The following is a 17,826-nucleotide window of genomic DNA, read 5'->3' on the forward strand; positions in this document are numbered from 1 at the left end:
ATAAAACCTAACCGGTGGTCTCATTGATTGAATTGATTTATCTCTGTTCTGACCTGGTAACTGTTTGCCTAATTTTGGTCTGAGAAATATATTGTTGTGTTATACCTGCGCTATATATACTTTCTAAATTTATCTGAGCATGTGGATGTTTTTCTATCTATGTGTGTTATTGTGGTTGTTGCTTGCATTTACCATGCCCTCTGAGAACTGCTCACTCACTCATGGTAACTTTTTGGCATTGTTGTTGTATTTTTTCATTTCATGTTTTCCTTCTCATAGCAGTCATACTTTCTCAATCACACTTACATAGCATTCACACAGCATTATCCATGCACCAATTGCTTTATTTCCAGCAAAAGTTTGCTCAGTCTTCTCCTATTCTACTTGAATATAAAGTACAAGTTTTCTTTGCCCAAGCCTTGGCTGCAGAGGTCATTCCACTATGGGATTTAGAAATACAATATTGTTCAATCAGAAAGTCTTCATGTATGCTGTTTGTTCACACTCAAATATTCCCTTTCTATATATTACTATGGTATTCAAGGCATTCACAGCTTACTGAGAATATGAGATTAATAGTTACATTATATGCTAATACTATTATGTGTGCTTACCTTTATTATTTCACAGATATATATGATGTGGGATCTTTCTTTTGTATGTTACATTGCATTGCTGCAGAACACTTGGATTGCATATTGAGTCTACTATTTTCTAATGCACATATATCCTATCATTACCTATGGGTGCCATAATAATTAACATATGTGACTCATTTCTATTGCTTTGGGAAATACTTATATTGTCACTGAATAATCCTCTTCCTATGGTTATTATGCATGAGCTAATATATCTCCTTCATAACTTTTAGTATGACCATTACTTGTTTTTCTTTAAATGTTAAAGGATTTAATAACCCTATAAAACGATGTAAAATACTTCGATACACTGAACAATATAACCCTGATATAGTGATGTTTCAAGAAACTCACCTAAACCAAACAGAATCCATTAAGATTTCACCTAAATGGGCTTATCCGCCTATGTTTTCTCCAGCGGTGGGAAAGAAAAATGGTACTCTTGTTTTGATAAAAAGAAGAGCTGACATCAAAATTTTGTCACACTCAACAGATGATATAGGTCGATGGGTTGCTGTGAATCTAATTATTGGTGATTTCAAATTACAGATCATAAACATATATGCTCCTAATATAGATGAGCCCAACTTTTTTCACGCCATTGCTGATTTAATAGCTGCATCAGGTGATTTACCCTGTATACTAGGTGGTGATTTCAACCAAATATTAGACAAAGCGCTTGATAGACAATCTAACGCAGCTTATAGAACTACAAAATCGTGGACCAGTATCCAGGACCTGATGTGCCAAACAAAATTGATTGATATATGGCGTACTCTACATCCTGGTGACCGCACATATACATTTTACTCTCCACCTCATGTATCTTACTCCAGGATAGATTATTTTTTGATAAGTTATGCACTGTCACAACACGTTATAGAAGCTCAGATTAACCCCATTTCAGTATCTGACCATGCTTCCATATTACTTCAAATTAATAATATTGATAATCCACCTAAGATGAATCAATGGAGATTTAATTCATCCCTATTAACTGAGGAAGAATTTCTACTGCATGTCAAGAAGCATATCACGGATTACTTTGATTTCAATATAGTAACAGATACATCTTGGCAATACACGTGGGATGCCTTTAAGGCCTACATAAGAGGTATTGTAATCTCTTATGTAGCAAATAAACGAAAAAAACGTAAATCTGAAATTCAACTATTGGAACAACAATTACAGAATATGGAGCGTCAACACCTATCCGACTTATCGAATCCTGTTACACAAGCATCTATACATAAACTAAGATTCCAATACAATTTGATGTTGAGTACAGAAGCCTCTAAAGAATTGTTTAAGAAATCTGCTCACTACTATACTAGTATGAATAAATGTGGCCGTCAACTAGCCAATTATTTAAAAATACAATCAGAAAAAACCTCTATTCCGGCAATCTGCTCTTCTAATGGCCACATATTACAAAATACTGAGAACATTTGCAAAGAATTTCATTCTTTTTATACTGAGCTCTATACATCTGAAAATCCTGATACGGATCTATTTCAGCCTTTTCTGTCATGTTTACAACATCCTACTTTTCCTGAGGCTGACCGGGACCTACTGGCTGAAGATATGACTTGCATTCAGATAGAACAGGCCCTGCAATCTATGGCCAAACACAAAACACCAGGTCCAGACGGCCTGTCGGTGGAATTTTATTGTGCTTTTAAGAATGAACTTATTCCACATATGACTCAATACTTTGATTTCCTAGCACAGCATGGTATGGCTAATGGTTCATTTACTGAAGCAATCACTATAGTACTACCGAAACCGGGTAAGGACCCAATGAAAGTATCTAACTATAGACCATTGTCATTGATAAATGTCGATGCAAAGTTATATGCAAAGGTATTAGCAAATCGACTAGCTGAAGTACTGCCTAACATCATTTCTCCAGATCAAAATGGATTCATGAAAAATAGACTTTCCAGTGATAACACTAGATTATTTGCTCATATGCTTCTGCAAGCACAACAGTCTTCAAAACCAATGGTGGCCATTGCCTTGGATGCGGAAAAGGCATTCGATCGTGTAGAATGGACTTATATGTTTCACGTGTTACATTGGTTTGATGCACCAGAGGCCTTTATTCGTATGGTGAGAGTACTATACTCTAATCCTAATACCAAAATAAGGATTAATGATATCTTCTCTGAATCGTTCCGACCGTCTAGAGGCACAAGACAGGGTTGCCCCCTATCCCCGCTTCTATTTAATGTGGCTTTGGAACCTTTGCTAATTGCCATTCGATCTTCATCTGATGTCATTGGGATGCGTATTGCTGAATGGGACTTTAAATTATCAGCATACGCCGACGATATAATGATCTACTCAACGTTGGATTCCATACCCTCCATCTTAAGGATCATTACCAACTATGCTGCAATTTCTGGTTATAAACTAAATTCTACAAAGACTGAGGTCATGCCTTTGGCCAATGATAACTGTGGTGATGTTATACGTCAATATGGCCTCAAATACTCAGCTACTAAACTAAAATATCTTGGTGTTTACTTTGCTCCGACTATAGAGGAAACCTTACTTCACAATGAAGAACTTCTACTATCCATCATCAAAGATGTTACGTCAAGATGGACACCTTTGAAACTCAGTTGGTGGGGCCGTTTAGACTCCATTAAAATGGTCTTGGCTCCCAAACTTACTTATATTCTATCTATGCTACCGTTTCTTTTTCCCAATACAACATATGCTAAAATGGAGTCTCGATTAGCGGACTATTTATGGAATCATAAGTCCCCTAGAATTGCTCTCAAGAAGCTGAAATGTCTCAAACAACATGGGGGAGTAAATTTCCCTAGCTTATACGAATACCATCTAGCATTTTTAGGACGCCAAGGTTCACAGTGGCTGACTGAACGACATCCTTCTAATGCTCCTAACTGGTTGACTTTAGAAAGACATTTATACCAACAACTTTCTTTGAGATTCTACCCATTCATAACACTGCCACTTAATAGAAAAACTAATCCAATATTACACTCTACAGCAAAAGTAATGAAAGAATTGGATTCCATGGCCCACATTAAGTGGAATTCTACAACTCTTTCTCCCATTTGGCTCAACCCACACATAAAAATTCAGGGTCAGCACATCGAATGGAAATCTTGGATCAAAGCTGGCATATGGTCAATATCTCAATTGATGACGAATGGAAACTTATCTACGTTTGCATCTATATCTGAGGCTTACAAGCTCTCCCCATCACAATTCTACGCTTGGTTTCAATTGCACCACTGCTTACGTGATTACTTGAGTAGATCAGTATTATCTACAGATATTCCTACCATACTAACCTGGTGTGAGGAATATAGTTTACAGAAAGGAGAGGCTTCGAAATGGTACAAGTTGTTAAAACTCGCCAAATTCCAACCTCCTACTGCTTTATATGATATCTGGACCAGAGACTTATCCTGTTCACTCAATACCAAAGCTTGGGAAGCTATTTGGATTACCTCTTATAGCTCTTTGAAATCAGCTGCGATTAAACAGCTGGTCCTATTTTTGTATCACAAAGCATATTGGACCCCTTATAAACTATCTAAGCTGCCTTCAATATCATCCAATTTATGTTGGTCTTGCGCATCTCAAGTAGGAACTCTGGAACACATGCTCTTCTCCTGTAGGCTATTACGTCCTTATTGGGCCAAAGTATGGTCTATCATATGTGAAATTTTACCTATTTCTGATAATATTTCTTATGCAGTAATTATTATAGGATGTACTGCATTGACCTGTAAACTCAATAGGAAAGAAAGCAAATTATTGCAATGTATGTTACTTGTAGCTATAAAGGTTATATTATCTCATTGGAAAGACTTCTCAGCTCTCAATGTACATGAATGGTGGAATTCCTTTTGCTTATATGCTAAATACGAGAAGTCCCTGGCGGACAATGATAAATCAACACACCACTCATTTTATTCAATGTGGACTCATGTTATATCATATTCTCTTAATTAGTGAATGATTGTTTCTCAACTACTGTTGTATAAATTGTGGAATGGATAGTGCTGTATTTCTACTGCTATTGGGAACGTGAAATGATGTTGTTGTACTTTGTTATTTTTACTTTATTTTGCTGAAAACTAATAAAACTTATTGAACTAAAAACAAAACTAACTTATACATAATGTTATACTACACAAACTAGGGTAACATCCTTTGGACAAAAGAAAACTGGAAACAGTGGGAAAATAGGGAAGAAATACAATTTTTGTTTACTATTTAAAGTAACCCATGGAACTGCCCCCTGTTACCTAAACAACCGCCTATATCGCTACCACTCATCCAGATCAAGAAGAACTCAAAACCTATTCACCTTCCCCCCTCATCATGGAACCCGACGTAAGAAACTATACGACAGCCTTCTAGCGACACAGGCAGCGAAAATTGACCCCACCATCACCAAACTAATGATCAACACAACAGACATCAAAGTGTTTCGAAGAGAAATCAAAACATTTCTATTCAAAAAACACGTCCTTACCAACTAATATCCTCCCCTTTCGCACAAGCTCTCCCTCTATTGAATAACACATTAGTCATCTCCTATAACCTGTCCTTCCAAACATATTCTGACTCCTATATAAGCATTTACCTCACTATCCAACAAACTTCTTACGTCATTATTAGGTAACTTCTAGTCTGTAACCCGTTTATACTGATATTCTCTACTGTATCCTGTTATCACTTGATTCTCTGCTATGTAATTCTTACAATTGAATCCTCTACCACACCATGTAAAGTACATGAATCACTGTTATGTAATTTCTCTAGATAATCGTTGTTACGCAATTCTCTCAGTAATGTCCAGATCTCTTATAATTTGTAATCCGCCTAGAACCGCAAGGCACAGGTGGAATAGAAATCATTAATGTAATGTAATGTAATCTCCAATCTGAGTCCAGATATACCCGAGACTATTTGAAGGAGATGGAATTTCCTCATCTGCCGAGGGAATCTTTGCGTCTCTCATTGAACCCCGTCTTAAAGCACACTTTCTTCCTCAATTTGGAGACTCCTTACGCAATTCCTGCCATACCGTCCAAGATGGAATCACGCTATCGGACAGTCCCGTGCAAGGGGTTTGAAAAGGCTCAGCTCTCCCACCAGTCTTTGGTTGTGGAGTCTTCCTTAAAGATATCTAATCCCTCCAAGGTCTGTGCTGCTGTCTCACCGGGCAGGGAAGGGCATACTATGGACAAGTTCGGCCGGCGCCTCTACCAGAATTCGATATTGGCGAACCCGATCCTAAATTACAATTCTATCTCAAGCACTGCATCAAATCCATGCTGTCTTTCCAGGATGATTTGGCTGCCCACTGCAGTTCGGAATTCCGACAGCTTCAAGATACGCTGTCGCAGATTCACCTTTATATGCTTCAGGCTACGTATGATGCCTTCGAACTGTCCTCGAGGGTCACGGCCTTGCGATCGCCATGTGTCGCCAATCTTGGCTTCGAATAGTTGACATGGACCCGAATCTGCAGGACCATCTAGCGAATCTCCCGTGCTTGGGAAACGAGCTCTTTGATGACTCCATCGAGGCGGCTACCAAGCGCCTCTCGGAACATGAACGCTCCTTCGCCTCCTTGGTGAGATCGAAGGTGAAGCTTACTCCTCCTAAATCAAATAAATTGCCGCCCAGGCAACAGCACATCAGATGAAAGCACAGTGCCTGACAAAAGCTCAATTCCCGACAGTATGACGTAGGACCTACTCTTGCTGGAGCATTGGTCAAAGACTTGGCAACTAAGTTTCAATGCCAAAAAATGCAAGGTCATGCACCTTGGCGGCAAAAATCCATGCAGGACTTACACCCTAAATGGTGAGATCCTAGCAAGGACTGTAGCAGAATGTGACTTGGGGGTGATCATTAGCGAAGACATGAAAACTGCCAATCAAGTGGAGAAAGCTTCATCCAGGGCTAGACAAATCATGGGCTGTATCCGTAGAAGTTTCGTCAGCCGTAAGCCCAAGGTCATAATGCCTTTGTTTAGATCCATGGTGAGACCACATCTGGAATACTGTGTACAATTCTGGAGGCCGCATTATCAAAAAGATGTGCGGAGAGTTGAATCAGTTCAGCGAATGGCCACCAGGATAGTCTCAGGTCTCAAGGATCTCCCGTATGAGGAATGACTGGGTAAGTTGCAGCTGTACTCACTCGAGGAATGCAGAGAGAGGGGAGACATGATCGAGACGTTCAAATAGGTCACAGGCCGTATTGAAGTGGAAGAGGATCGCTTTTTCCTTCAAGGACACACGCCAACAAGAGGGCATCCGTTGAAAATCAGGGGTGGGAAATTTCATGGCGACACCAGAAAATATTTCTTCACCGAAAGGGTGGTTGATCGCTGGAATAATCTTCCACAACAGGTAATTGAGGCCAGCAGCGTGCCAGATTTTAAGAAAAGATGGGATTGACATGTGGGATCTCTGCATGGAGGTAGTTAGGGGCTGGGCCATTAGTGTGGGCAGACTAGATGGGCCGTGGCCCTTTTCTGCCGTCATGTTCTATGTTTCTATGTTTCTATTCCCAGAAGTCAGCGCCGGCTTTTTCTCACCCGCCGCCCAGGCGTCACCAACAGCAGAGGGCCCCCCAAAAGCCTCAGGCCCCTGCTGCGGCTAAGCCAGTGCCGTCCTTTTGACAATCCCTGTTTGAGCATACCGCCCTCTTTTGTCCACGAGCCTTCTCCTCTACCCATCGGAGGTCGTCTCAGCTTTTTTTGTCACCAGTGGGAGCTGATTACATCGGACCTCTGGGTTCTCTCCGTCATTAAGGAAGGATACTCCCTTCAGTTCCTGGCTGCGCCTACAGACCTGCCTCCAAACGGGTGTCTTTCCAACAAGTCGCAACTTCCCCTTCTTCTTTGAGAGGCTCAAGCCCTCTTTCGCCTCTGGGTGGTGGAAGAGGTCCCTTTGTGTCAACAGGGCACCGGGTTCTACTTCCAGTACTTTCTAGTCCCCAAAAAGACCGGGAACCTACGCCCTATCCTGGACCTCAGATCGTTGAACAAATTTCTGGTCAAGGAGAAGTTCCGCATGCTCTCTCTTCCCACATTGTATCCCCTGATGGACGAGGGGGATTGGTTATGCTCACTGGATCTCAAAGAGGCCTACACTCACATCACGATTCATCCGGCCTCTTGCAGATTTCTAAGATTTCAGGTGGGGAATCTCCATCTCCGGTATCGAGTTCTCCCTTTCGGACTTGCATCCTCCCCGAGGGTCTTTACGAAGTGCCTCGTGGTGGTGGTGGCGGCCCTGCGGACGCTGGGTCTTCAAGTGTTCCTGTACCTTGACGACTGGCTAATCAAAGCACCATCCAGGCCGGAGGTTATTGCAGCGACCCAACGGACTATTATATTCCTTCAACGTCTGGGTTTCGAGGTCAACTTCCCCAAATCCCAATTGTGTCCCTCTCAGTCTCTGCAGCTCATTGGAGCAATGCTGGACACGCTATGCCTCCGCTCTTTTCTGCCCCAGCCTCGACTGGATGCCCTCGTTTGCCTATGCCAGAGGATCTCCCTTCTATCGACGGTTTCGACCAAGCGTATGATGATCCTGCTGGGTCACATGGCCTCCACCGTTGATGTGACTCCTTTCACCAGGCTTCTCCTCTGAGTTCTGCAGTGGACCCTGGCATCTCAGTGGAGACAGGACCGGGATCCCGCCTCTCAACACATTGTGGTGACTCCTTTGTTGAAACAATCTCTCCGCTGGTGGATGCTCTCTTCCAATCTTTCCAGAGGTTTTCTCTTTCACATGCCCCCCCACCCCCCTACAGAAGGTCCTAACAACGGACTCTTCCGCTCACCTCGACGGTGTACGTGCTCAGGGTCTTTGGTCCAATGCTGACCGTCGCTGTCACATCAATCTGCTGGCGCTTCGGGCCATTTTCAATGCTCTGAAGGCCTTTCGTCATTTACTTCAGGATCGCATGGTTCTGGTTCAGAAGGACAACAAGGTGGCGATGTATTATGTCAACAAACGGGGGTACAGGATCCTTGTCTCTTTGCTAGGAAGCTCTATGGATCTGGGATTGGGCAATATGTCACAATGTCTTCCTCCGAGTGGTCTACATTCAGGGCCAGCAGAACTGCCTAGCAGACAAATTGAGCCGTCTTCTCCAGCCCGTCTTCTCCAGTCCGGATGCCCCATTCCTCCACTCTGTCAGGTGTTTGCTTGTTAGGGGATTCTACAGATAGATCTGTTCGCTTCCCCCATCAACCACAAGTTGCCTCGTTTCTGCTCCAGGATTTACTCTCCGGACTGTCTCGAGGTGGATGCTTTCCTTCTGGATTGGATAGACCTGTTCCTCTATGCGTTCCCTCTATTCCCTCTGATTCTGAAGACTCTCGTCCAGCTCAAGTTTGTCCATGCCACCATGATTTTGATAGCTCCTCGGTGGCCCAGACAACCGTGGTTCTCCCTTCTGCTTCGACTCAGTGTCAGGGAGCCTCTGCTTCTGCCTGTGTTTCCTTCTCTGCTGTCTCCAGAGTCAAGGTTCACTGCTGCATCCCAATCTGCAGTCTCTACACTTATAAGCTTGATTCCTCTCGACGTGATTCCCTCCTTCCGTTTTTCTCAGTCGGTAAAGGATGTTCTCGAGGCCTCTCGGAAGAGTTCCACTCGACAGTGCTACACTTAGAAATGGTATAGATTTGCTGTGTGGTGTGCTACGCATCGCATGGAGCCACTGTCTGCCTCCTTATCTTCAGTACTGGATTATCTGCTGCACTTGTCTCGGTCTGGTCTCAAATCGACATCTATTCAAGTCTACCTCAGTGCCATTGCTGCTTTTCATCAGCCGCTTGATGGGAAACCGCTCTCAGTCCATCCGGTGGTTTCCCGGTTTATGAAAGGTCTTTTCAATGTCCGTCCTCCATTGGTTTGGGATCTTAATGTGGTTCTGGCTCCGTTGATGAAACCTCCATTTGAACCCATCGATAAGGCTCATCTGAGGTATCTCACCTGGAAAGTGGTGTTCCTGATTGCCCTCACGTCTGCTCGCAGAGTCAGTGAGCTGCAAGTTCTAGTTGCGGACCCGCCTTTTACTGTTTTTCATCATGACAAGGTAGTCCTTCGTACTCATCCTAAGTTCTTGCCTAAAGTGGTTTCGGATTTCCACCTCAATCAATCCATTGTTCTTCCTGTGTTATTTTCCTAAGCCCCATTCTCATCCTGGAGAAGTGGCGCTCCACACTTTTGACTGTAAGAGGGTGTTGGCTTTCTATCTGCAATGCACTCAAGTTCATCGGACTGCTCCTCAACTCTTCATATCTTTTGATCAGAATCAGTTGGGGTGTCCTGTATCCAAGTGCACTTTGTCCAACTGGTTAGCTGCTTGTATTTTCTTCTGCTACGCTCAGGCTGGTCTCCCTCTTCAGGGTCGGGTCACGGGGCATAAAGTCAGAGCAATGGCGTCGTCTGTCACTTTCCTGAGTTCCACACCTGTTGAGATCTGCAAGGCTGCCACTTGGTCCTCAGTTCATACATTCACCTCTCACTACTGTCTGGATACTTTTTCCAGATGCGACAGCCAGTTCGGCCAGTCGGTTTTGTGTAATCTGTTCTCCTAACTTGCCAACTCTCCCACTGTCCCATTCTGGTTAGCTTGGAGGTCACCCACACGTGGAGAATATGCTGCCTGCTTGTCCTGGGATAAAGCACATTTACTTACCGTAACAGGTGTTATCCAGGGACAGCAGGCAGATATTCTCGCAACCCACCCACCTCCCCTAGTTGGCTTCTTTGCTAGCTATCTGAACTGAGGCCATGCTGAGGAGACGCGCCCCCTAGCTTGAGCGGGAAGGCACACGCGCATACGCGGTGCAGCACTAGCAAACTTCAAGATCTTCAATCAAGTATGCTTGAAAAGCTGTCCATGACCGGGCTCAGTGGATGACGTCACCCACATGTGGAGAATATGCTGCCTGCTGTCCCTGGATAACACCTGTTACGGTAAGTAACTGTTCTTTTCTGTACACCGCCTAGAAATTTGATTAAGCGGTATAAAATTTTTTTAATAAACTGAAAACTTATTATAAAAGAAGAAACTCAAAAAGTCTCTAGCACTGCTCATCAGCAAGAGGCAAAACCACTCCACTTTTAAACATGGTCAGCATTTCATAATAATCTCAGTTGCCTTAGTTCAAACAGCTCTCTATGGCTTGTTGGTCTGCATTTGCCTCTCTTAGGTCCATGGCTTATGGCAATTCTGCTTCCTGACCCTCAGCCTTGGCTTCTCCCTGTCCATATGGCTTGGCTACTTGCTCAGTCTGGACTGCTCTCTTTTCCTATCCTAGGACACCTGCTCCTCTCTTAGCAGTGCAACTAGCATTGAATAGGCAAGTTCCCCACCCCCAACCACCAGGTAAAGGAGTTCTATCTATGGCACTTTGCAGGTGCCTGCTTCCTGATTAAAACTATTTATTTTCAGTTCAATGTGAATTTTACTTCAGACCCATCTGCTCTCTTGCTCCCTTTGGTGCTTCTGGAGAAAACAACACCAGTTTCAGGATTTTCTGTTTTTTTCAAAGCTGGAATGTCTCTAACAGCCTCAACCAGCTCTGCTACCTTAGGGACACTCCTAGCAGGCATACCTAGCAGGCATAGCACAACATGTGAGTGACATTCAATTACTATATCCTCTTGATACTCAAAATCCTCAAGATATTCAAAAGATTAATCAAAATCTGGAACTGATCAGTTCATCATCCGCTATAATAAAACCTTTAGAGCGCATGCGCAGTAGAAGGAGCCAGCTGTGGTTTCCCCATCACCCTCCCTCGGCAACGCTGGCTCCTTCTACTGCGCATGCGGAGGCACAATAAGCACGGATGCATGGAGGTGGCGAAAACTGCAGCGACTCCCCCCTCCCGCCCTCACTCTGTCTAACACAGCAGTCTCAGCAGCGATCACGGCGGCGACTCCACCCTCCCGCCCTCACTTCGTCTAACACAGCGGTTTCAAACTCGTGGCCCCACAGGTACTATGTTGCGACCTGCGGTCTGGCCGGGTACATTATTGAAGTTATTCTTGCGAAAGTTATTTTTGAGTTCAAAGCCTCCACGGCTGCTCCTCTCACGAGCCGCACCTGCGTCGGAAGTCTCTCTGACGTCATGTCAGAGAGAAGGCTTCTGACTCAGGCGCGGATCGTGAGAGGAGCTGCAGCGTCGGCTTTGAACTCAAAAATAACTTCAGCAAGGGAGCCAGCCAAAAATGACAAAGAGAAATGCTGCTGCCCTGCTGCACAGGGAAGGGGGGGAGGGAAATGGTGCTGCTGCTGATGCAGCTGAGCAGGGAAGGGGGGAGAGAAATGCTGATGCTGCTTCACAGGGAATTGGAAGAGGAGGGAATGCTGCTGCTGCACATGGAAGGGTGGGAGAGAAATGCTGCTGTTACACAGGGAAGTAGGGGGGGATAGGGAAAGGGAGCCAGGGAGAGAACTTGCTTTGCTTTGGGGGGAGGGTTGTGCTGAGGGGCAGGGAACAATATTGGTTTGCTTTGGGGGGAGACAAGGGGAGAGACAGGCAGGCAGGGGGCCACGGAAAGAGACAGAAAAACAGGCATGCAGCGCACGAGAATGAAAGACAGACACACAGAAAGACAGCGGGCAGGGAGAGAGACAGAAAGCAAGAAAGACAGACATACAGGGGGCCAGGGAGAGAGACAGACAGACAGAAAGAAAGACAGGGGGCCAGAGAGAGAGAGAGAGAGAGAGAGAAAGACAGACAGGGGGCCAGGGAGAGAGACGGACAGAAAGAAAGACAGACAGCGGGAAGGAGAGAGATAGAAAGAAAGAAAGACAGCGGCAGGGAGAGAGACAGAAAGAAAGGAAGATAGAGACAGGGGCAGGGAGAGAGACAGACAGACATGTATTCTAGTATCCGTTAATGTATTGGGCTTAAACACTAGTTACAAGATAATAGACTTTCCCCTGATATATTAATAAATCAAGAGCTCTCTTATTTGCTTGCAATGAAAATGAAGAATTGAAAGTGCCAATTTTGCCGTCATTCTACTCCATTTCTGTTAGCTAACACTATCAAAGTACAGGAAGTCCCTGGGTTAAGAACGGGTTCTGTTTTTTAAAACGTTATTAAGTTGAATTTGTATATAACTCAGATCCTAGTATTCTTTCCACCTTCTCCAGTTTCTTGAGGCCCCTCTTGCATCCCTTTCCATCCATCCCACTGTTCCCTCTCCACCACCACATCCAACATTACTCCCTCTTGTCTCCATGCATCTCTACCTCACTCCTCTCCCACCACCATGCCCAGTAATTCTCTCTCCCTCACTAGTCCCAACAATTCTCCTCTTTCCTCATCTCTTCATGTACACCATCTCTTTCCCTCTCTGACACCCAATTCTCCCTTCCTATTCCCTCCCTCACCATCTCTTTCCCTCACTCCCTCCATTCTTCTATCCTATGGCTCATGCTCCCCTTCCTTCTTCCCTTTATTCTGTGTCCCAAGTTCATGCCCCCTCCCTCCTTCCTTGCATCATTTGTCCAAAGTTTGTGCTCCCTTCCGAGTCCCAACACATCCCTCTTCCTCCCTTCTGAGTCTCAACGTGCCTCTGTGCCTCAAGTGTGTGCCTCCCTCCGGCAGGTGTTTTTACCTTCTGGCTGCCTCCCTCCTCCTTCCTGCCACAGTTGTTTTTCTGCACAAAGCTGTGGGTGGTGGCTCCTACACGTGACCTGCGGCTTAGCTGGAAGCCTTCCATATGACATCGGAGGACTGACGTCAGAGGGAAGGTTTCTGACTTAGCGGCGGGATGTGTGTAGGAGCTGCTGCTCACAGGTTTGTGCAGAGAAATGACTGCAGCAGGAAGGAGAAGGGAGCCGATCAGAAGCAGCAGGAAGGAGGAGAGAGCCGGCCAGAAGGTAAACACCCACTGGAGGGAGGCTCGTATTTGAGGCTTAGAATGGAGGGAGGGAGAGGGACTTGTTGGGAGGGAGGGAGAGGGGCACGATGGAACACTGAAGGTAGAACAGGACCGCCGTTCATAAGTATGAATCCAACGTAATTTCAGATATTCATAAAAGGGGGACTGCGTGTAGTCAAAATAATTTTAGATAATAAGCTAACCTTTCATCAATAAATAGGCTTTGTCGTTTAAAAGTGTTTCTATTCCATCCGGACACTCACTCATATCTGAAATCGCTCGAAAACGCTCTTATTCTCATTTCATACTCAGATTATGGCACATCATCCCTCATCTGTCAGATCTTTAAACAGTCTAAGGAACTTCAGGAAGGCCTTGAAAACCTTCCTCTTTACAAACCCAGCACCTTAGCTTACATCTGCATCATTGACTGACCCTTACGTCGGACCACCGGACCAAAAACCAACCATACTTCAATGAAGCTATTTTACCTTAGGTTAGGCTATGTCCATATGGAAAATGATGTAATTTAAACCACCATAGGCTATGTCTTTTCGGAAAATGCTGCAGTTTTAAAACACCCTATGTCCACTAAGTCTATATTTCCAAATCTGTATGTTAAGACTATACTGTAAAAGCGAAATTTATACCTCTATGTAGACCAAGTTTGTTTTCCCACCAAAGTTTGTTCTGCTTATACTGTGAATGTAGTCTTATAACCCTTTCTGGGCTCCTTTGGGAGGACGGGCTGGCTAAATGAATGAAAGAATAAATAAATAAATAAATAAAAAGGTTAGCTGGTTCATCTTCATCTAGATCAGTGGTTCCCAAACCTGTCCTGGGGGACCCCCAGCCAGTCAGGTTTTCAAGATATCCCTAATGAATATGCATGAAAGAGATTTGCATACCTGTCACTTCCATTATATGCAAATCTCTCTCATGCATATTCATTAGGGATATCTTGAAAACCTGACTGGCTGGAGGTTCCCCGGGACAGGTTTGGGAACCACTGATCTAGATGATTGGCTCATCAGAACCCCTTATCAAAGAGGAAGAAGGAGCAGTGGTGGCAGTTGTGCAAACTTTGCAGAATCTGGGCTAGATTGACTCTTTTAAAAGTTTATAATTAGTCCCCACTCAGTCTTTGGAATGCCTGGAAGTTGTTTTCAACATTGCAGAAGGCCAATTTTTTCTACCAGAGATACTTAGCCAGTGCCTAAGGCATGGCAGTATCTCCAGGTTCTGGGCTCGATAGCGGCTGCCATAGAAGTAGTTCCCTGGGTAAGAGCATATATGCATCCACTTCAGAATGCGCTGTTGTCTCATTGGTCTCTCCAGAGAAACTCTGTTCAAGCCCTCAGGTTTTGAGGAGTTCACTGTGTCCCCCCTCCTTCTGTCTTTTACTCTAGAGTAGAGAATTTACTCTAGAGTCAGAATTTGTCACCATCCCTGTCCCCGTGGATAACTGCAGGAAAACCATCCAGTGTCATTCTTTAGTGTCTATCTCAACCTCAGTCCTTCTACACCAATGTAAGACTTGAGGGTCAGTGGTTGTGCCCATTCATATTCTGATTTTTCCCTCTTTCTTTAAAGAATGACATGGGGATGGTTTCCTGTTGTTAACCATGGGAATGGGGACAAATTCTGTCATCATGTCATTCTCTACTCTGGAACTCTTGCATGCTTTTGAACAAACTGCAGGGGACAGCAGACTCCTGGGAGAAGGAGGAGGTATCACAAGCAGTGATTATATTTTTCTGCAGTATGCTTGCGAGAAAGGATAGAGTATCCTAAGATTCAGCATACCATTCCTATCTACTGGAAAATATATTATCAAGGTAAGAACCTAATCTCTCTTTATGCCTAAATGGACATGGCTAGGGGTATAGTAGGACTTAGTTGCCATTAGGTGTGATTCACTAAAGAACTTAGGTGTCTGCAATTTAAGCCAGTAAAACACTGACCTACATTGCAGATGCAAAAGTTTTCTGGTAGGCGCACCATTAAAGAAACATGACTAAGTGTGATTGATATGCAGCTGGTGCTGTTTTTGTAGGTGGCTGCTGATTTAGGTTCTATATACAGAACCTGGCTCTGTGAGTGTTCATTTGCAACTTTATGTAATATATTCTCCCAGTTTGTAATTTCTCTTACCCTACATCTTCCTGCATCCTAGTTACTGTTGGAGTCCTTGAAAAAGAGGCATGGAATGACAGCCAAATCTTTCTCCAAAGGGTTGCAAATACTGCCATCCAAAGCCCCCTGCCCTCCACCCCCCACACTACTTCAGTTTGAAAAGCAAGATTAATTTTGAGATATTTACTTCTCTGGTTGCAATGCAATATAGGATAGAGCTGAATTTCATTGACAAAGTTATCTTTAGATATTATGGAGCTCTGTAGAGTATATCATTGTTATATATGTGGAACTGGAATGCTGAAATATATACAACAGAAATAGCAGGCTGTGATGTTAGGGCAAAACATGTATGGAAAGTTTTTATAAATTTTCTTCTTTTTTAGCTGAGAATATGCAGGTAACAGGAGGCAGTCCTGTATCCTGGGAACATTTTTTTCATTCACTGATGCTGTATCATGAACATCTAAGGAGAGACATGCCAAGTACAGATACCTTGCACCAGCGCCACTTGCCTCTACGAGGCATCATTCAGAGGGAGCAGGATGGCCTGATTGCTTATTTACATCTCACAGCTACAGTTGTGAAATGGGTAAGAACTTCAATCTTTTTGTCATTTTCCTTATTGACCCACGACTGGCAGCTTATCATGTTTAACTTTTGCATTTATAGTCCTCTCAAATAGTTATATCTTAAAAATATGCCAGCATAAGTATTAAAAATATATCACAAGAACTTATTAAAAATTCAAACAGTAGCAATATTCCATGCTACTGATCACAGGACAAGCATTGGCTTCCCCCATATCTGTCTCAATAACAGACTATGGACTGTTCCTCCAGGAACTTGTCCAAACATCCAGAGCTTAACTATTCTAAGTATAAAATACTTCTTCCTATTGGTTTTAAAATGATTTCCCTCTAACTTCAAATGTCCCTTAGTCTTTGTAATTTTGATGGAGAATAAAAATCAATTCACTTGTACCCATTCTATACCACTCATGATGTATACTCATTTCCAAGCTGAAGAGCCCTAACTTCTTTAGTCTTTACTCATATGAGAGGAGCTTCATCCCCTTTATCATTGTGGCCACTCTTCTTCAAACCTTTTCTAATTCCAGAATTGAATGCAATACTCAAGGTGAGAGCATACCATGGAGCGATACAAAGGCATTATAATAATGTTTGATTTATTTACCATCCATTTTCTAATACTACCTAGCATCTTGTTTGCTTTTTTGGTCGCCGCACTTTCATGTATTTTATGTTAGTTTTATTGTTACTATTAATTGTTTTAGATTGTAAGCTGCCCTGAAGGTTTTCTCTAGGTGTGGGGTAGTAAAATTTTAATAAACTTGGAAACTTGGAATGACAGTCTCTCAGAGGCTAGGGGCTGCCTGCATGGATGTCCCTGGTGGGCCCTCTCTCAGCGGAAGTGGTTGATAAATCGGCTGAAGCTTCGGGCTATTTGACTGGTTCTCCTCCACTTCAAGAGTCATCTCCAGCATTGGGCCATCCATGTATTCTCAGACAACGCCATGGTGTATATTAGTTGCCAGGGGTACACCAGCAGCGTCTCACTGAGCATGGAGGCCCAGCTTCTCTTCTAGTGGGTGGAGTGACATCTTGTGGTGCTTCCAGCTGCACATGTGGTTGGAGTGGACAACATCAAGGCAGTTGTCAGACTCTAGACTACAGAATGACATGGTGACTGTTACCCGCTGGTAACCCACCGAAGCTGTGAAGAAAGAAAAAAACAAACAAACCAAAAACCTGGTTGCTGTGAGTATGGGGAAAAGGCCATTCACCACCCCGTGGAGCGGTGAATGGCCTTGTCCCCACAGTAAAGTATCTTCCGTGTTGCTTCCCTTCCCACCCATTCTAGTCAACAGCCCTCCTCACAATTGCTCCCTCCTGCTGGCAGCAAATAATTAAAAAAAAAAAAAAAAAAAAAACAACCCATCCGAGCATCTCGTCTAGCATCTCTTCTAGGGACACTCACTCCCTCCTGCTGGCAACAAATAATTTAAAAAAAACCCCAAAACAACCCATCCAAGCATCTCTTCTAGCCACCTGCCTCCCTTCCCCTCACCTTAGCTGGCACTCTTCAGAATGTTCTCTTTC

The 17,826-nt window shown here is 43.8% G+C and overlaps 1 protein-coding gene across 5 annotated transcripts in view; it reads left to right on the forward strand.

The window, feature by feature from the left end:
- Positions 1–17,826, forward strand: part of NUP205 (nucleoporin 205) — a 1,504,202-nt gene that overhangs the window by 422,597 nt on the left and 1,063,779 nt on the right. For all 5 annotated transcript variants that reach the window (XR_004540594.1, XM_033957880.1, XM_033957883.1 and 2 more), the window contains exon 12: positions 16,090–16,295. Coding sequence is in view for 4 of the 5 variants with exons in the window: in XM_033957880.1 (XP_033813771.1) it covers positions 16,090–16,295 (206 nt within the window). In the remaining variant the exon portion in view is untranslated. The remainder of the gene's footprint in view (positions 1–16,089; positions 16,296–17,826) is intronic.

Source organism: Geotrypetes seraphini, chromosome 9 (genome assembly GCF_902459505.1).
Source record: "Geotrypetes seraphini chromosome 9, aGeoSer1.1, whole genome shotgun sequence".
Taxonomy (NCBI): domain Eukaryota; kingdom Metazoa; phylum Chordata; class Amphibia; order Gymnophiona; family Dermophiidae; genus Geotrypetes; species Geotrypetes seraphini.